Below are 21,811 nucleotides of genomic sequence, written 5' to 3' on the forward strand. Positions count from 1 at the left end.
GCCTCAGTATGACATTTTCATTTTTCAATTTTTACTCAAAATAGTTACATTCGGAAAACCCTAATAATTTACTTCTTCTGTGAATTATTATCGCTTCGGTTATGGGTCGAATATTTGCATAAAGCAAGCAGCAGAGTTCTGCTTATGTAACTGCAAATTATTGAATGATATATAAAAGAAATAAGTGAAAATTAATTTAAATTATTTTTTCATAGTACGTGTTAACGACTACCGGCATTACGTACATATATCGTAACGATCGTTGCTAAATATGCGCTTGAGTATCTTAAATAAAGGAAACAACGATGGACGCCAATGAGACTTATATAGCTTACGTCTAAAATTCCATTAACTGAACGTAAATCTACATTGCAATCGCAATTGACGATTGTTATGTTAAGTTTAGGTCATCGCTTCTAGCTTATGAAATCGTTCATCCATTTATTTTCTCATTTCGTATTTTAATAGAGTTTCGTTAAAACTTTCATGTTTATAGATGAAATTATTTTGAAAATTAATTAAAATTTGAATTATCCTTACTTGCAGGACTCTGAAGGCGACTTGCCAGTGTGCGCACCATATGCTGTTTGTTCGAAAATAGATCTTTATGAGACGCCTTGGATAGAGCGCCAGTGCCGTTGTCCCTATAATAATAGATCGCCGGAAATAGTTATACATCATCATCATAAGGACCCTCAACATGTCAATCATAATAATGAAAAATATCACAATTATTATGAGCATAATCGAATGCTACATCCGTCAAAGCATTTATTGCTTACGGGAGATTTTACCGACAAAAAATTTGACAATTTACATTTGAAGAAGCTAATGCATAAACTGGGAGCCGTCTATGAAGATGATTTGCATTTCGCGATGAACGATTACGGTATAATCGATGAAGAGAACTCTGCCTTGCCGGAATCTGAGGAGAAGAGTGCTTCTTTTTATAAGGACTATCATGAAATGAAAGAATATGGAACGGAATATGGCTTAGGAAAATTGAGAAGATCGCATCTTCATAACAACAACATGGCTCATATGCGTCATTCGGGTCATATAAATGCTCATCAGGCGATAACATATATTGGCGGTTGTCCAAGCGGTTTAGGTATAGAGGATGGTCACACCATAGCCGATAAGACGAGACATTATAAAATGTGCCAACCAGTACATAGACTGCCAGTGTGTAGGTAAGTAAATTTCTTTTTTTGCTTTTTCTTCTTCTTCGTCTTCGCTGGTATTAGAAGTAAATGTTTTATTATGTATTTTCACTTTGCATCATACAATTGTAGACATTTTCGTGATTACACATGGACTCTGACCACTTCGGCCGAATTAAATACAACCGAACAAATAGTACATTGCCGTTGCCCCAAAGCTTCGGTAACCTATTTAACTAAACGGGAACCCTTAGAAGATGGCGTTCTCGGATATCGTTATCTATTCGCGTGTTCTCCTTTAACGGTACTATAAGAATGAAATAATTTAATTATTAATGTGTGTATTTATATTTTTAATGCAATTTAATTTTTCTAATTTCTATTCTTAGCGTCTACGATGTCAACGAAAACAACCTTGCAAATTATTTACGGTACGAAAACGTCAAGAATTCATTGATGAAGTTAATATAAATTCATTGTGCCAGTGCCCGAAGGGTCATCATTGCCCGACACATCACACTCAGTCAGGCGTTATAGCCGGCGAAACATTTTTAGAAGATAATATACAAACTTATTCAGGCTATTGCATGGCTAACGATTGATTTCAAACACATTTACTAATCTAGGCATTTTATTATACCTTAGGTATTCTGGATTAAGTTATGTTTTTATTTTTCATTTTTCATTTTTCATTTTTCATTGTTTATTTTATTTTATTTTTTTATTTGTTTTTGTAGCAATGTAAAACAACAAAAATAGAGAAAACATTTTGAAAAGGTTCAAAATCTTCAATTTAAAAAAAAACAAATAAAATATTGATGTGCCGAAGCTATTTACAGCTACTATTGCTAGCTACTGTTACTACTATTTACTTATTATGCTTAGATATCTATTGTAACGACCAAGCCATTGAAGTCTTGTTTAAATATATAAAGTCAAAATGATTCGATTTAAGTCGAACTTTTTTAAAGGCCTGCCTCTCGCCCTCCCTCACTGTCAACGTTATAACATTTTCTCTATAGTCAGTTATTATATCGAATATACATGGTGACGTATATATGGAATGCTACTGGGACTCTTGTATAGCGTATCTATCAGTACAAAAAAATGTCTTTTTACAAAATCCACAAAAAAATTTTATGCGCCTTGAGGAGAATCTGAAAGTATCCACCAGTTTAAGTAAATATACAGCAGTCGAAAAATCTTTTTTTTTTTTTTTTTTTTTTTTTTTTTTTTTTTTTTTTTTTTTTTTGTTAAAGGGAGGCATGTCAGTGCCGCGATTTTGGTCAGTCATCGTAAAAAGTTCCTTATATTTGCTATAAGCTGTAAGTTAAATTATCAACATTCAAAATGAAGTTTTAATTAATAAAAATTTCCAAATTTCCATTTTATGGTACTTATTATCTTTTTTATACCCATCACCAAAGGATGCGTGGTATATTTGTAGACTCAGAAGAAAATATCAGAGATCCCACAAAATATATATATTCTTGATTAGCATTAAACTCTGAATCGAGTTAAGCATGTCCGCCTATTTATTTAACAGTCCACCTGTACATCTGTGCATTGTCTATGGCAAATATCCCTCCGACCGTAGATATGAATCGAAATTTTGCAGAACCATTGAAAACTCTCGCACGTAGGTTGGTACCGAGGAACCCGTAACTACGAACAATCATTAGTCATAAACTACAACAGATAAACGTAAAGGAATTGGCGAGGCTGCAGTACTTGAAGAAAAATAGGAAAAATCGACCACGCCTACTCAATGTTATAATGTATCAAAATTCAGTTTTTTTTTTTTTTTCAATACCTTTGTAATGCGCGGAAGCAAGCATTCGCAATGCATCTAAGCATGTCCATCTGTACGTCGTCCAAACTATGGAGTCTCTATGGTAAACATTTTCCCGTTCGCAACAAAATTTGGAAATTACTTAAACCGATCAGAAGATACGCCTGCAACGTCCACATGCTTATGCAACAAGAACTGGGAATACCTTTGCTTGCCGTGTTTTTTGGTTCTTACTCACAGGATGCAACACATACACCATGTCAGTTTGAACTTTTATTCTGAAAATGGAGAAAATCAGTCACGCCCATCCAATCTTATAGAGAATTCTCTCTTTTTTTTTTTTTTTTTTTTAGGCTTTTTTAGGATAGCGGTGATGAGTATAAAAGATTCGGTCACCATCGAATATAATTTTCCTACTAGTTAGGTGTGGTGAGCTTTTCTTGAAACGAAATCCTATCTGTTTCGATCTATATGCGAAGAATTTCATCAAAAATTTATTTATTAGATTTTAATGTCTTATCTCGCTTTTTTGGCAATAAATGGACAAATAGATGGATTTAAGTGAAACCACTTGAAAGCTCATTGCATTAACTCGCACATATTGTATATATTAAGATCTTTTTTATGGGCTGTTATGGATGATAAAATATCAGTGAAATAATTAGCAATCTATTCTGTTTATTTGTGACGCGGTACCAGCTTTCATATAATTTGTTGCGCATTGTAAGATTTTTTATGAATGCAAATTGTCACTTGTTTATGGAGAAGTGACTTTTACTTTCTATAAACTTTTTGATTGATCACTTTAAGCAAATAGCTTACGGGTATTACTGGCTGACTGTGGGGTCAAACACAATCAATCGAATCAATCGATCGAGAGCTGAAATTTGACACCGTGAACTGAAAATAGACATGATCCGCTCATAAACATAACGGCAATAACCGCGTCCACAACAATATATGGAACGAGATTTAAAGTTTCATACGACAAGTGAATACATGAATACAAAATTAATAAAAAAAAATAATTCATTGCAAAAGCAATTCTGGTCGCTTCATTGATAGACTTCAAGAGACTTTAAAAGCTATACACATTTACTTGATGAGATGGTGGATATTAGAGGTTCCCTTTTCCCCTTTTAAAGGAATAAAGCTAACGAAAACGTTCTTTGGGCAGTCGCCAGCAGTTCATTATCAAATTATATTTTGTGGATAGATAGATACATAGATAGAAACGCCAAGAGAACTTATCGGCAAAACTACATAAGTCTTAAAGAGTTCTTTAAAATATATTTTCAATCATTGCACACAGATTAGTACGACAGTGTCAATATATATATAAGTTTAAAATAAAGTTGAAAGCGTACTTGTAGTGAAGCTAAAAAGAAATCTATACACAAAAAACAAAAAAAAAAAAAAAAAAAAAACACAAAAATCAAATATTTATTTATAAATAAATAAATTATTTATTAAGCTAAATTAATGACATGTCTATGTAAGTTAAAGGACGAAAAGAAAATAAATAAATAAATAAATAATAAAAAAATAGAATTAGGATAAAAAATAAAATAATCTTTAAGGAATTAATTTTTTATAAAGGGGATAACTGCTATGAACCGTTTTTTTAACAATGCCTTTACAAAGAACTCGATTAGCTTACAAATTTAAAAAATTGAAAAAAAAAAAGGAAAAAATAATTTCAAAATCTTTAAATAAATCATTTTTATAAAGCACAAGCCTGCCCTGGGTTCCTTAGGCTATCTGTTTTTAAATATTTTTTCCTTTCCCTTTCTCTTTCCTTTCCTTAACTAGTTCAGCCGTAAAATTATTTATGTAAATATATAATCAAGTATGTCAAGTACAGTTATTTTAATTTTTGTATAAAAAGAAAAAAAAGTACTAAATAAATAAATCAAGAAAAAGAAAAAGGAAAAAAATGTATTATTGTACAACTCAGACAACTTTAAGGAAAATTAAATTTGAGTGCCACTCATTGCGATTGGTGCGAATAAAACAAAACACATCTATTATTATAACCCGTAGTAATAAATGAAATAAATGAACAAAAATTCTGAAATTACACATGCATAAACACGTACACACACTGATACAAATATAAATAAAAATTTGTTAATAAAATATAATAAAAATATCTTTGATTTCTGGCAAAAGCATTTATCACAATAAAAAGATGGATGAGCAACTTGCCACAAAGCAACTACAACTAATTGATTAAGCATTCACACTACATGATAGCATTTTAAAAGTATTTCCATGCGAATGTTTCTCCCTATTCGAGGGTCAAGCCTTAAATTTGACGATTCGACAAAATCGCGATTATCCGATTAATAGCAAAATAGGGCTTCAAACGAAAGCCAAAAACGTAAAGTCAAACTAAACTATTTCCTCTTGTAAGCTGTTGAAAAACAATTTTTGAATATGTTAATCGACTTAAGTTTTGTTAGCTAAAAATTACTCTTCCTCAACATCCTTCCCATCAAAGCGGGAGTTCTTCGTTTCTGTGAAACTAGAAACAGAATAGAATGCACTGTGCTCTCATGTGATTGACTCAATTATACGATTATTAGAAATAATGACATATTGAAAATATATAAATCAATTTCTGATGAGTTTCAGTCCTATTGTGAGCAATAGTTACAGAGTTAGCTTCACTGGCTAGTGGCTAGTGTTTAATTAAGACCTTTCCTTCAGAAAAAAGGAGACTGCAACGAGAATGACTTGCGATCGTTGACTAGGTCAGAATATATCCCTTAGATTACGGTGTCTAATTTTTCCTTTCTTTTTTTTTTTTTTTTGTTGTTGTAAAAAGATGCTTCAAATGAAAATCTTAGTTAAGAAACTACCAAGGCACTTTATCCAACCGCCTTAACCTATGCTTCTTTTTTTAGTGTAATAATAAGTTATTATAAAGGATTGTTTTTGTCTCTGCTAAGAGAAGAAAGATTCAAAAAAAAAAACGCAAAATTCACGTTTGCGTAAAATTCAAAGATAATCAAATTATTTTAAACAAAACGTTGGCGGAAAAAGAAAATTTCGATTGATCCGAATACACTCTTTCTCCGTTTCTGTCTTCTCTCTCTAGGGGAAAAGTGACAGAGCAAATTCTACGAATCTAATGCACACGATCTAGGAAAACGTTTAAGGCTGATCGTTAAATTCAGTTTATATTGATCTCTTAGTTTAGTGCAACACGAAACGTCTTCACTTTCACTTTAGCTTTTACCTCACAAACACTCAAATTTTTTTTTTTTTTGTAACAAATGCAGTCTTTCCCAGTACGTAAGTACTATGTAATTTAATGTTAGTGAACGTATATTAATAAGAAGCTACGATTTTTGCTTTAATTAATTGCAAAAAAGGAGAAAATTTTTCTGCAGGGTCTCGTCAAATTTGGAGGATGTTAGAAGAAGATTTCCGAAAATTTCGTCTCACGATTACATCTTCATTTTGATACCCGCCACAGACACCACAGCAAAAATGTTAAAACGTTTGCACTCATTAGAAGGAATCCTCAAGGACCGCATAAATATATAAATATATGTATGTATATATTTACTTTTGATCAGCAGCAAGTTCTGATTCAATGTAAGCATGTCCGTCGTTCCGTCTAGGTATTGCCTTTTGGCCGCAAACACAAAACTATCGGCTGAACATGCGCAAAATTGGAACACATTCACTTGCGAACCGAGCAAATAAAACTATAAAAAATTACGCGGACATTCTATGGACTGTCTTGTAGTATTTGTATGAAAATGAAAAGAAAAAATTCAGCCACACCCATCCAATATTATGATGGGCCAAAATCTCATTTGTTTGTCAAAAGCTTTGTAAAGCCGAGAAGCGATTTTCAAAAACCCAATTAAACATAATGCATTCTTGACCAATGTCAAATTCGGAAGCTACCGAACCATGCCAATTTAATTATGTGCGTAATGTATCGACGGATCTCCCGTCTGCAAAAAAATTAAGATATCACGTTCAAGCTCGACATGAGCTTGAGCAAGAAGCTCTTGCACGCTGATTGATATTGAAAATGGCCCAAGCTCGTTCGAGGTGTAAGCCTGCAATGCAAAATAAACTCAGAACATATCTGCTTTTTAGGTTTTTTGCTCATTACCGATTACCGATACAAGATGAAAATTTTTACTTACATTCTACAAAAATCGATCAAATCAGCCCCACCCACCCGATGATGTTAAGTGTGAATATTTAGTTTTTTTTTTTCTTCAAACTTTGTTCGCATAAAGATGATAGGCATAAAATATTCAACAAAATCGAATATAATTTTCTTACCCGTTTTAAACTATGACCAAAAGAAATAAAAAGTTAGTTAATTGATTGTATCTTGACCTTGAGAACCTTGGGCTAAGTATTATATGTGTGTTTATAACTATGATTGTTGAACTATTGAAATTTACTTTCGTTTTTTATTCTCCGACCATAAAGAAAAAGTTTTCACTTATCCCCCCGTATTGCGAATCCTTCTATATATGCATGCGTATACCAAGCACTGGATTTATTTTGCTTACAATATATATATATATATATATAATAAAATAAAAGTGCTCTTCAAGATCTTTAAAAATAGTAGGGAAATGGATCTGTTTATAAGCAGATCACGTACTCTTTTTAATCCGTTCGATTCCGCCTGAGTGGCCGAGTAGAGAAAGCATTGTTGTGGGTTAAAATCCGAAGAGTGTTAGCGATTTCAATAGACGCTAGGACTTCAAAACTTCAATCTTAGAATTTATACCTCTGGCCAAATTATTAATAATGATATGATCGATGATGACGAAATTGAGCTAAGAAAGAGTTTCAAGTCAACTTTTAATTTTCTTAAGTCTCAAATATCAGGTCTTTTATAAGGGTAAAAGCAAATTCTAAATCTCATGCTTATCATGCGTATAACAGGTCTCTACTGAAAATTTTCAGGCGCTCGCAAACGAAATGACTTTTCAGCGAGCTGTAGAGGAATGCAAAGTAAAGGCTGAGAGATGAGGCAGATTTTTTGCTAATGAATTCCCTACGCAATGCGCAGTCTTTGAAGCAAGAATTATCCGGCGAGGGAGTGAGGCGGAGAGAGAAATTATTTCAACTTATGGCCACCATTCAAGTAAAACATTCATTAGAACATATACATGTATGTAAGGGCTATTTCCGCTTTTGACGACAACTTCAACAAAGTTATGTTAAAAAAAAAATATATATATATATAGACTTTCTATAACTGAAAGAAACAGATAAAAATTAAAAACCTTATAATTAAAATTTCTCAACTTGCAAAAAACTAAACGTATTAATAAAATAGTCGCTGTTGGTACTAACGCACCTGAATTAACATCTTGGGGTTCAGTGAAATTGTCTAACACACAACTTTACTCTATTATTAAATCAAATTGAGTGGAACCAAGTTAAATTTGTTTTCCTCTTTTTTTTTTTGCAGGCATACGCAAAAGGTCGCTTTTCGTTTTTGTTTTCCTCGTTTTTTTTTTTTTTTTTTTTTTTTTTTTTTTTTTTTTTTTTTTTTTTTATGCCGTCGTTCATATTTGCTTTGTTGTAGCATCAAATGCTAATAGAGCTATTTTTAAAAGTTATTCTTAAAGATGCTAAGCTAAACCATTATAATAAATTATAATAAGTAATAGGAGAGTAACTGTTAACCAAAAAATACAAAAAAAAAAAAAACAAAAAAAAACAAAAAAAAACAAAAACTAAATGAAAATGTAGGTTAATCATGCTTGTTGTGATTGGTATGCTCGTCGTTAGCTGAGGTGAAAACACAAATGTGAAGTAAGTGAGAAAGTGAAATTTACAATATAGCGAATCTTGGATACCCATCAGGAGTAAGTGGAAAACAGCCGTCAGCTAGTTGCACTAATGTGCTTTGTGTGTTTTAATTTGTTTGCAGATATTCTAATAACAGCTATAAGAGACAAACAAATCATCAAAATTGATCTATAAAAATAAAAATAAAAAAATTTATATTAATACATTTCTTATAAATCCATCGATCGTGTAAACCTTTAAATCCTTTGCATAAGAAATTGAAAAAAAAAAAATAATGATGAACCAAATCTCAGGTTTTTCTATGTATTTCTAGTATGGATAGATGGGTTCCTTGATCACCGGTAGCGAATCGTCTGCCAACTGTTACAGAATACGAGAGGTTCATATGTGTATGTTCCAAGATATTAGTAAGAAAATCAAAAAGAGATAACTAACAGTCGCTGAGTGATGAGGATTTTTGTGGATTTGATCAAAGGTGAAAACGCAATCCTACCTTAGTTAACCTAGAGTTCCTTCTAAGGAATCAATATAAAATTTATTATTCAAATTTTTTGTTTTTTTTTTTTTTTTTTTTTTCTTTTTTTTTTGGGCGGAGACGCGGTGGTGGATGGTGATAAGAAAAGTTTATCCATTGAAACCGTAAGCTTATCTTACCTGGGAGTATTTATTACAAAATATTATAATAAACATTTTTTTTTTAATTATAAACAAAATAAGTGAAGAAAAAAGGTCAAGTCGGCGTATTAAATTTTTTATAGTCTTTGTAACAAGGAGGAGAAATTAAGATCGAAGGCCTCACAAAGTCTTTTCGTTTCGCTTGGAATCGGTCGAATACGTTTTGCGTTATAACTTTCTGAAGCCATATTCTCTGATTGAAAAGATGGTCATACGAAATTCGCCTTAAGGCAAGTTTGTTTTTTTTTCAATTTTTTTTGTTTTTTTTGTACTTCCATTTTTTCCATTGACTTTGCTTTTACTTTTCATTACTTTTAGTTTTTATTTATGACTGCAATTTCAAATCATGATGACGGTTATCAAATAATGTTATAGTTTAACAGTATGCCAGAATGCTCGAAAAGAAAAAATAATATTGAAATATTAGGTTGAAAACGAATATTAAATACCTCATCATCTTTATTTATTTTTTTTTGGCAGGCAAAGAAGGAAAAACTTTTCCATAGAACACTGGTAGATCAATTCAGAAACAATTTAAAAATTAGTAACAAAAGGATGAAGCAGGGGGAGAGTCCAAGAAAGGAAACAAGTATGAAAAGGGGAAGACGAAGGAGAAAGGGAAAGTATTAAAGAAGTATTAAGAAGAAGAAGAAGAAGAATACAGAAAAAAAAAAGGGAAGGTGGGAGAAAGAGACGGTGAAGGTGAACGAAAGACGGGACGGGAGGGGTAGCTGCAAGAAGGCAAGGCCTGGTGGCAAATGGTAGAAGGCAAGTGCGAAAAGTGTAAGGGCAATAGACAAAAAAAAACTTACATGGGAAGGTACATCGAAGCTATAATTGTTATGTTGTAAATCGAATAGCAAAGTTAGCATTTCGTTTGAATCAGCGGTGAGGAAAACTCATAAACTCTGACAGGTTATGTAGGACGCAGGAGTCCGCTTGGATGTTAAGGCTTTTGTTGTTTGCGAATTAATCTATGAAAAGAAATCTTAATATGTGGCTAATAACACAATTAAGACATAGCGTAGCATAACATGATTGCTTGCCTATTATTAACAAAAAACAAAAGAAGATTATGGTCGGTTATTATGGGCTAACACACACAGCATGCATCGCACGCTGAATAAGTAGGTACATATAAAGCCCACAACTTAGCATTACAGCAAACATTATAGAGATGGATGCCATATACTATCAGTGAAAGATTTATATTACTTTTGTCTTATGACTGACTGAGTAGTGACTGACTGCATATATGCAGCCGCTCATGGTATGATTGAAGTTTTCTTTATTTTTTTTTTTTTTTAAATTCTTTTGAAAAATTATTTTCCATCCATTTCGCTCTGTATTGTATTTAAATTTAATCGTGATAAACCTAAAAAAAGAGAAAAACTTCATTATCGTTAAGTGATCTCAAGTTTAAACACATCACGAGATTGATGTTTTAATTCAATATTTTCTTTTTTCTCTTTCTTTATTTTTTATTTAATTTTTTCTTCCGCTCCCCTCTTTACTATTAAAGCATGTGTATTCATCTGATTTTGTTTTCATTTGATTAAAGAAAGTTAATTACTTAAATAACATTGAAATCGGTGATTTGCTTTCCACTCTCTTTCTATTTCTCCCTCTGTTTCTTCTTCAAGCGACCTCTAATCTTGTAGCCAAAAAAGAGAAAAGAATTAAATCAGTAATGAATATAAATATACTCAAAATGCACTCACACAAGAAGTCTTCACGTGAAAATCCCAAAACAAATACATAATCACAACTATTTAGATGTGAAAGAAGAAGCGAAAAACATAAAAAGACGAAGAAACTTAAGTTTAGATGAAAAAAAAAAAAACTAAATAAATAAAAACCTATGAAGAACTTATACTCATTTTAGGGCGACATCATGGACACCCATTACCTTTGCTTGAATTTATTTTTATTTCGATTCAACAGAGCCATGCAAATTACTTAACAGTAAGTCGGCATCAGTTGTTTAACACACAGCTTGTTAAGGCCGTTTATTATCGAAATGGCCTACAACTGTTTTACATATATATATATATTATTATTATTATTATTATTATTAACTTGGGGAGAGAAATAAATTCGAAGACGAAAAGTCTTAAAGCACTAGCACCTAAGGCCATCGGCTCTACTGCGCTTGGGATTTGAAACCATGTGCATTGAGTTGTTACTTGAGGTACTTTGTCTACTCGGCCACTCAGGGGGATATATATATTTACATATTTATGTACTCATATTACCATCAAAATGTATAGAATATAAAAACCATTCAAGTCGATCAAGCATTTTTATCTAATTCTAATGGATAACAGCTACAAATTTCGCAGAATATCACCGGTTGTGTCTTTTAGACATTGTTTAGCTTTTATTATCATAATTTCCGTTTTTATGTTTCTTCAATTTAAGACTTTCGACCGATCATAGGTCGATTAGCGCTGATCGATAATCATTTGCGGAATTATAATAAACGAAAGGATCAAATTAATATACCGCCCTTTTTAGTAGAAGGCACAAGCGCAAGTAAACTCTTTAGGAACGATTCGTAGCACCGATGCTAAAACAACAACATTTACTACTATGGTTGTGTAAATAAATGTGGCAAAATTGTTTTCAAAGCAGTGAAAGTTCAATTGTTTTTTTACTTTGCGCCGCATTTCTTTCTTCTTTCTGCTTTTTTTTGTTTATTTTGTTTTTTTTTTTTTTTTTTTCTTTTTTTTTTATATTTTCCTCCTGCTTTGCTTAGTATTTAATACGAAAACAACCAATACGGTTACATATATTATAATACACAAAATAGCGGTAAAATTCCATTGTTCGATATCCTCTGCTTGATATCAAAGGGCAAAATATGTATCAGGCTTGACGGGCGGTAAGAGATCTACAAAGCTGGCAAAACTTATTGAAATATAGCTTTTATTTAGTAAATATTTGATTGTAAAGGCGATTTCGCCTCCTAGCATGTATAGCGGCGTGCGAAGGCTTGAATCTGATTTCACAGAATATCCCTCCTTTGCTATTTCTAGTTAGGCGAATATATTATAAGACCATGTTGACTAAGAGAAAGCTGATAAATTCGATTATCTTACAGGTAATAATATATTCATACATTAATTGGTTATCTAATCTAGACATTTTTACAACGGATTACGAAACATAATATCTTGCTATAATTATATAGTCATTTAGTATATGAATTTTGCAATTTTTTTAAGCTTCTTGCAAGAGATATACTGTAATGTAATAAATAAATATTCACTATTCAGGATATTTAGGATCAAAAACCCCTTCTTTATTTCCTATCTTTCTAAGAGTTTTCCTAGGCTACACAAGATTGTTTGCCTTATTGTCAAACATTTTTAGAATTTTGTTCTCTAGTTAACTGCTGCTGATGTTCATTGGAGGTAGCATTCAATTTTTTTTGAAATGTTTTCATTAAGAGAACATTTTCTTCTTCTTCTGAATAACATAAAGTGCTTCAAAAGTTTGGGGCATTTCCTAGCGATCCGTTGAAGCTACATGTTGCGCACGCTCCTTTGAGCTCTTGTCTCTCGAACAGCAAATATGTTCCATTTTGAATTCAACGCACACAACACGCATTCCAAAAGATTTGCGAAGAATACCCGCGAAATTTGAATATTTTTTCGCAAAACATTCGCAATTGTTTGTTTACAAATCCAAAAAAAAACAAAAACAAAACAAAATAAATAAATAAATAAAATGTTTTACAATGAGGTAAAGAATATAAATAAAATCATTCAAGCGTTTGAATTTGAAACTAAAACAAAAACAAAAAAAAGATTTTATATGAATATCATGGATGCCGCGGCAGGCTACAGTTAAAATATGTTGTTTTCTAGTATTGTGGCATACACCTTTTGCATTGTTCTACGTTAATGGATACCGTTGTTTATGTATAAAAACAAGTAGAAATATTTCATCAGATCACCCTACACCAGGCTGCACTTACCCATATATAGAGTGGGAAGTGATCGAAATAGTGATCGAAAAAGTGATCTGAAGTATGTTTAACAGTATTTGTCTTTTGGCCAAAACATCCATGGTGTACCAAATTTAACCAAAACTGAGAACACCTTTATTATCCGTGCCTTTTACTCGCCGCTCATAAACCACAAAATTATGATACAAAAATAGAAAAATCGACCATGCCCAGCCAATATTATGGAATATGAAAATTTATATTATTCCTTTTGTTCAATCGTTCATGGGATAATGACGAAGGGTATAAATGATTCGATCGAAAGCGAATACAATTTTCTTACATGTTTTAATCATCAGAAGGTCCTAGATCTTCAGATTTTCTGAATCTTTAAAATTTTACAATACTCTCCAGAGAATTTCTCTGCAGATGCAGTTAAAATCTCAAGATAATCAAATGAAAATTGAGGCAGCCATCGATAGCGCAAGTTCGAAAACTATAATTTTGAAATCTACAGTGTAGAATGTATTATATGTACCTTATGCGGCTATAGGGTTTAACTTAGAGAAGGAATTTTTTTTTTTGAAAACTTGGAAATTTTGCTCAAAAACTTCTCCTAGAATTTTTCACATTTTTAAGGGAATATTTAAGTCAACAGAAAACACACACATGCCCACACATCTTAACTAAATTATTACATACCTGTGAAAAAAGAATTAGGTTTTGGGGCTAAAATTGAATTAAAAAATTAAATGAATGCGCAAAACAAAGAGTTTTTATTTCGTAATAATGTCTCGCTTGATTCATATAACACAGATTTAAATTAATTAACGTAACATCAAATGCAATAAAGTAATAAAGTATCGTAAAAAATTGATTTACAATCAAAAAAAGAAGAGATTAAAAAAATGGTTTAATTGAACATTTTCATGAAATAATTGCATCAGGCTTATAAAGAGCGAGAGAGAGAGAGAGAGAGAGAGAGAGATAGGTAGAGAGAGAGAGAGAGAGACGCAACCTAACACACAAATGTAACACGACCCCTTTACTAATGGGAAATTCACACGTACTTTTTTTTATTTTTTCGATATATATATACATATATACCAGTAAAAATATGAAACAAAAATTTTTATATAGAAAGTACACGTTCAGTCTATGAAAATGATAATAAAATATTTTATTCAAAGTAATGCTCATCGCTGGCTTTACATGTTTCCCAATTGACTAACGCTGATAACGCTAAAAAAAAAAACTGTTTCTTATTTGAGACAAAGGAATCGTTGAGTCAATTGCGTGCATTTCCTTACGAAAGAAAACGCTGTTCAGCAAATGCGTGCGACTAAACAGCACTCAGTCGGATGAAATCCAGTCCGTTGGATTAGCTGCATGGGCTATCATTTCTCTCTAATGCATATTTTGCCGTTAGGATGTATGGATGGATCGACGAATATCGTGTTAAAACCCTACCTGGTGTTGTTTGCTTCATTCTCGGGTTTTCATTTTTTTTTTTTGAATAGCGAACCATTGAACCATCGATTGATTTGTGTTAGGAGAATTTGGCGTAAACTTTTTCGCCAGATTTTTATAGCTTATAACATACTGCAACCCGTCAGTTCCACCAAACAAAGAGTATCGTCGGTCTGACGATAAATATCGATGATCGATTTTTCGCCTGAGATTCGACATACGAGTGGTTGTTGCTGTCACATTTCCAAGCTGCGAGAAAAATATACAACTGCAGATATGTTTGTCCTGTGCCATCTACGAGCAAGTTCCAGTTGGTCACTGACATAACTAGTATTCTAATTAGGAAATTTTTAACTGCAATGAGGTCAGATTATTAACATTCCCTGGTTTTATCTCCAGTTATGTTGAAAAAAAAAAAAAAAAAAAAACTTTACAAATTGATTATATCTCCTGGGGCGACAAGTATGTCTGCACTGTCTATGCCTCTTTTGCTTCGCATTATTATTTGTCTCTATTTGATTTGTGTTTATGCCTCACAAACGTCATGATAAAGTTAATGTATTTTTTGTATAATGCATCAAGAAAAGAATTAAGAAAAAAAAAAAACAAAAAAAAGCATCGGATTGCTGCGAATAAAAGCAACAGGTCGTTGGTGTTGCTTCATGTTGAAGTCAAAGTTCAAATTTATCAACAATTCGAAAGGTTGATGATAACTGTAGACGACTGACAAAATTTTTTGTTTAAACCGAAAATAAGAGTTAGACTACCGTTAATAATATGCGATACATGTAGTGGTGGCGCTCAACTTTACTTGCTTTTCACAGATCATCTTTCATATGTAATATAATATATATATGTATTTATGTATATATATATATATATATAATGCACGAAATATTAAAGTAAGCAAAGAAAACAAAATATTTCTCTTTCTTTTTATTGGGATGTTGTCTAACGATATAATAACAACGATGATGTTGTGATACATTATAAGGCGTTAATTAAGTTGCAAAAATTTGTGAGTAGTAAGATGGGACTTTCGTTGCTTTTCTTTTTTTCGTTTTTTTTCTTTTTTCTGACTTTTACACTTTCTTTAAATAGCCTACTACAAAGCTACTTGTACATGCATGTGCATATATAGGAAAGCTAAATGCGCTACCTGAATGAATCTTAGCTACCCAGTATTTAAGATAAACATATTATTAGGTACTTTTAAAGTTTCTTGCGCTTTTTCCCCACACCAGATTAACACATTCGCGACGGAGCGTTCCTGGCTGTGCTTACTGTGGGTACGGGATCGTTTTTGTCAATTGCTACAATCGTGCATAGGTTTAGCAAAACTGCTATAACTTTTTATGCATTCGCTCTTTTTCGTATAGGTTGAATATCAGAATCCTCACTGTCGCTTTCATTTTCAGCAATATTTGATACGGAATCTTCGTATGTCTCAGAAAGAAACTCTTCCTGCATTTTGAGGGAATAGGGAATTATTGAATAAATTTTTATAAATTGTACTTTTTAGACTGGATTTGTTCTTATATCGCTGGAAGTTTCGAAGAGAATGTTTCAGTTTCAGTAGCATTATTCTTTGGTTACTTGTGTACGCACAAACACAGGTCATCCTTCGCCAAGTAATAAGATGCCTGAAGACGAAGAAAACCAAATGCACATTCGCAGCGCATCATGCAGCTGCCAGACGAGGAAACAGGTACCGGAAAAGCAAGTCAATGAATTGAAAATGAAGCTATAAAATTTGAATTTGAAGAATGACATTTTTAAAGAATTGTTAAACGATAACTTAAATGACGACATAAAGCGTCATCTGCACCCCAAGGGAAAATCTTAAATGACGACATTAAGCGTCATCCGTCGCAAATGTGTTAAAATAATTTTTTTCACAGGTAGCAGGTAAACAGATAGTTAGGGGAGGCTTATGTTCATTTTATAAAAAAACCTTCAAAGTGATTGCTTGTGTTATATGACGGTGAGATGTAATTTTTAAAAATGAAAAATCAAAGAATTATTTTACTGATGCTGTAGCAGACGAAATTTCGTTCTGGAAATTTTCCAATGAAAGCTTTATCGCGTTTTGGTATGTCAAATACTATTGAGGTTGACCAACTAAAGGTTCGGACACATAACGATTCGTGAAATTGCAGAAAAACTTATTTCATCCAAAACAACTGTTACGTGATCGCATAAAAAGAGTGGGATCTGTGGGACAAGCCGGATCTTTGGATTCCAGATGATTTAGGAGAAATTCATTTAACGGAGCGCATCAACATCTGCGATATGCAGATGTTAAAGCGAAACCAAACCAAACGGATCCATTTCTGAATAGAATAGTATCTGCTGATGAAAAATGGATCCCATGCAAAAAATGAGCAACACGATAAGCCATCGCAAACAACATCAAAACCGGATATCCACGAAAAGATTTTTCTGGTAGTATGGTGAGAAGTCCTGAAGCAAACAAAAATCTTGCTTTTCATCATGACAATATGCAAGACTTAAAAATTCTTTTCTTACCCTCTTGATATTGTATCAGCAGATTACCATCTCTTTCGTTCTCTGCAAAATTCTTCATCTGGCAAAACTTTCAATTCTGATGACAGTGTAATTCGTCATATATTTTTTTTTACTTTAAACGATCACAAATTTTATGAGGAAGGGATAATGGAATTTATTAGTGAACAAAATGACACATATATATATAAAATTTATTCCTCATATAAAAAAAAAAAATTAAATAAATAAAATAAGTGCAAGAAATTCCGAACTACGCAATAGGTACCGTTAACCTAGGAGTAATTTTATGAAAACCTCACAGTTAAGGGGTGGACATAATGATGCTTTATTCCTATTTTGGGGATTAAAAAATCCCAAGCGGTAAACACAATGGCAATCTGCGTTACCATATTACTTTATAATGATGCTTTATTTCTATTTTGGGGGTTCCAAGTGGTAAACACAATGGCAAGCCGCGTTACCATATTACTTTATAGCATAGGGTTTTTAGAGACCAAAAATAAAAGAGTTATTGCAAATGATACAAAAAATTAAGGTAAGGAAACGAAAAATCAAGAATCTGAACTCAAAAGAAAGAACGAGGCGGTGGGTACTTCACTCAGGCAATAAATTAAAGATGGAGAAGAATTGTTTAAATGTTTGGATTTGAAATTATATTTTAAGCATTTTTTGCTTGTTCTTCAAAAAAAAAAAAAAATATTGAATACAAACCAGTTTGGAGAATTAACAAACAAATAAACCTAAATTAAATAAATAATCGCAAAATTTAAAAGAATTTTTCCTAACCATACGATACGAACCAACTGCCACAAAGTCTCGTAAAAAGTCGGCAAAGTTGAAGTCCCATTCCGAAAATAGAGATAACACATCATTGTGTCAGCCCTCTCACACATTGCTATTTCTGCAAATCGCACAACTCCAAGAGAAGACTCCAGACAAATAGGTGATCATATGTTCGTCATATCTCGCGAAGAGCAAAAAAAAAAAAGAAAAGTGATTAGAGCTCAGTCTTTCGTCAATGCAATCGTCTATGAGACATTTTCGTTCGATAAGCGATTATAGATAATCGCGCTTGGGATTCATTCGTGAACGTTAGTAAAACGCTTCAGTACACGCGTATGTATATTTTCCGGTTACTGTGTTATTAAAAAAGCATAAATAAAAACGAAAATCAACGAAACAACACATCCTTTAAGATCGAAGCTGGCTAAGCTGGCTAATGAAACTAAAAGAAGAAAAATTCTTATCTTCCTAACAACTGTTACTTTCATTGCTTAACTGCAAAAACTAACTAACTATAAGTTACACGGTTCCAAACTGCTGCAATTGGATGGCCCGTCGTTTTCTTTTTCGGCTCGACGGATATATTCCGCACAACTTTTCTGTACAACCTTTAAGTTAAGTAGGAAAGCTTATGGGATATTTTCAAGAGTAAAACTTTTTCTCATTTATAAATTAATTGACTAAAATCATTTGTGCATATCATATGCTTCCTTCATGCTTTATGACAGCGCAAACGATAGCTATCAAAAAAGTTGATCTTAACTCGTGATTTTTTTTTTTTTGCCTAATTTTGATAGGTGGCCTTTTACAGATTGGGAATTAGCTAAAATGTATGGTCATTGCTTGAGGTCGGGGCATCAGCTTCAACAACTGTTTAGCTTCTTTTTTTTTTTTGAAAAGAAATAAGAAAAACAGAGAAAAGATTGAATTCACTTAGTTTGATTTGCATTTTATGTGCAGCAAACCGATGAAAGCCAATTTCGCTTTTATTTCAACTTTGAAACATTGACAAGAGTCGAAAGATCGCGCAAAATGCTAACTCTTTTTTTTTGTTGCTAAAAGAAAAAAAAAAACATTTTAAAGTCCATTTTACTTCAAAGCTGCTAGAAATATCCGGTGCTGTTAGAGAGATCAATCTTCTTAGGGTGTGCTTATGAGTATTTGTTTCTTTATAATAATTTGCTTGAATAATGATTTATTTAAAGATAGTTGACAAGTTGCGGCAAGAAACTGTAAGACTGAACGAGCGAGACAAGAATCATATTAGAAAAACGCGTTCATAATTATACAAAGCTTTACTTTCGAATTATTTGAAATACATTGAATTATTGATAGAATGTTATCATTCATGGCTTTATAGCTTTATAATGTCAAGGAATCGATATTCGATTTCAAACTTCAAGCTTAGGTCGTGGGCAAATATAATGAATCTTTTAGGTCGTAATACGGATTGCCCACTGCATTACATACAGGTGCGCGGAACTATGGGATCCCTTTTGGTGATCACAAACGTACCGAAACCCTTACCTTTTGGTGGTGTTCCCCATACACAATGATTGTAGCTTTTTATGGGACTCACTTTCGAGAGTTGCACAATTCAACGGCAAAGAAGGATTTAAATTTGGCTATATATAACCTGACGACGGGATTTTCTCTTCGAAGCCTAAGAAGTGCGTCGGAAGAGGTCTCGCTTCTCTTCTTCCTTTTGATTCTATTTTATGTGGGTCATCAAAGGCATGATTGTCAGCGATGTTCAAAAGGGCTGTAGCACAGTTCGATGCGTGCTGTATGATGACAACCTTGAAAATATTATTTTCTCGAGGAATGATAGTGTTTGGATTGACTAGCGGGACGTGTGGCGTGGTCCAAAAACAAAAGTGGCTTCGACTGGATACAATAAAAGATCACCCAACAGAACCGTATAGCATGGCGTAAATTGTATAATAGAATGACAAGTTATGATGTTAAAGGGTGTCCATCCAAGGGGGTCTGGTTGCCCAAAATTAGGATTGCTTCTGGTACGAAGATGAATTGCCTATCTGACCGTCGGGGTGCATGACTTTTTGCCTGACAGCTGGGTACGGCCCTTCGGGGAGTATCGTGGTGGCTCAGGAGTAGTAGAGTCCCTTTCAAGGAATATTGTCCTACTAGTTAGAGGAGTCAATTGTCGCTTGTCAAGATAACCCTTGCCGTGGGGTTGGACTTTCAAGGCAGGAGTCCACGCAAAACAATATAAGGAATCTGCATTGCATACAACATTATAACATTCGTGTTGAGTGAATATTCATCCACTCAATATATTCAACCGTATATCTTAAAACATATTTTTACCATTTGGTAATACTTTATATAGTTAATTGCACAAACTAGCGTCCATAACGTGACTTATATGTATTGTAAGCGTTTCAATTGTTGCGGCCGGATCGCTGGTCCGATTAAGCGGACTTCCGCACGTGACATGAAGATTGTTAGGAAAAATCGAACTCTTCTTATAGCTTTAGATTAAAAAAAATTCAATTAAATTTTTACGATCGTAGGCCGGACAATATAGCGATAAGAAAAAATTTAAAATCGAGCAAAATTATGTGCTCTCGTAATTTTAAGTGAAAAATTGGATAGGCATGGGTAACTTGATTCCACTATTAGTGATGATCAGCAAACAATTTGTCTTTATGCGATTGATTATGTAAATTGCTTTCTTCCAAAGTTTTGCCAAATCGAATAAAATCATATAAAAATGATCTCTATCCGCGCTGAGTTAAGTTAGTTAGAGTTCTTTAGCTAACTCATTCAGATGGAGAATTTTTCACAAAATAAAGTTATTGCTAGATCTAATATTTTTTTAATTATATGCTGTTATGTGAAGGTCTTACTTGAAGCGTGCTCAATACGTTCTCGATTCTGTCTGCGTACCTTTTTCTCTCGCCATATATCTCTGTTCCTCTCTCCCTCGCCCTCTGTCTCAAACTTTTCCATCTCTCCTTCTCCTACCCTCAGACAATCCCTCAATCCCTACTCCCTCTCTCACCCCTTCCCCACTTCGTAAGCTCGCATCATATCTCTTGATATCGCGCTCCGTATCGCTCTTCCTTTCTCTCTCTTTTTCTGCTATCTGTCTTTCTTTATTGCTATTTATCTTTCTCTCTTGCAATCATGATTTCTACGTCTCTACTTCTCCATTACACATATGGTTTATTAAAATAATTGTAGTTAGTTAATCTAAAAAGTATTGAGGACAATGATAGAGATAAGTTAGCTACTTCTCAATGTCTCTATGCATGGAAGTATGAATTGAATGAATTAAGTAAACACATACATTTTTATCTTCTTAATTTTTTGTAAAACGACATGCAAGCAACATACTTCGATTAATCACAAGCACTGTGAAATTTAAGAGCGACGACCCTGAACAATTTCAACTAACTAACAAAGCACTTATTTAAATCTAATAAAGTAATTTTTCACTTCTTTCTCTCACGATATGCGCACCAAAATATAAAAAAAAAAAATAAAGAAAAACATAAATAAAAAAAATGAAAAAAAAAGAAAGCAATTTCTTTAAAAGACTCTGGAATTTTTATATAATAAATTTTAAAGATAATTAAGAAATTCATAATCTATTCATCAACACAATTCTCA

At 32.8% G+C, this 21,811-nt stretch overlaps 2 protein-coding genes across 4 annotated transcripts in view; one reads left to right on the forward strand and one right to left on the reverse strand.

The window, feature by feature from the left end:
• The window catches only part of LOC119645128 (protein giant-lens), a 42,678-nt gene extending 40,810 nt beyond the window's left edge, over positions 1-1,868 (forward strand). The window contains exons 2-4 of the mRNA XM_038045065.1: positions 547-1,193; positions 1,296-1,467; positions 1,553-1,868. Coding sequence (XP_037900993.1) covers positions 547-1,193; positions 1,296-1,467; positions 1,553-1,765 — 1,032 coding nt within the window. The 3' untranslated portion in view covers positions 1,766-1,868. The remainder of the gene's footprint in view (positions 1-546; positions 1,194-1,295; positions 1,468-1,552) is intronic.
• LOC119645126 (elongation factor-like GTPase 1) overlaps positions 1-21,811 on the reverse strand; it is a 199,042-nt gene that overhangs the window by 79,670 nt on the left and 97,561 nt on the right. The gene's annotated exons all lie outside the window — the stretch shown is intronic.

This window comes from Glossina fuscipes, unplaced genomic scaffold (genome assembly GCF_014805625.2).
Source record: "Glossina fuscipes isolate IAEA_lab_2018 unplaced genomic scaffold, Yale_Gfus_2 1, whole genome shotgun sequence".
Classification (NCBI taxonomy): Eukaryota; Metazoa; Arthropoda; class Insecta; order Diptera; family Glossinidae; genus Glossina; species Glossina fuscipes.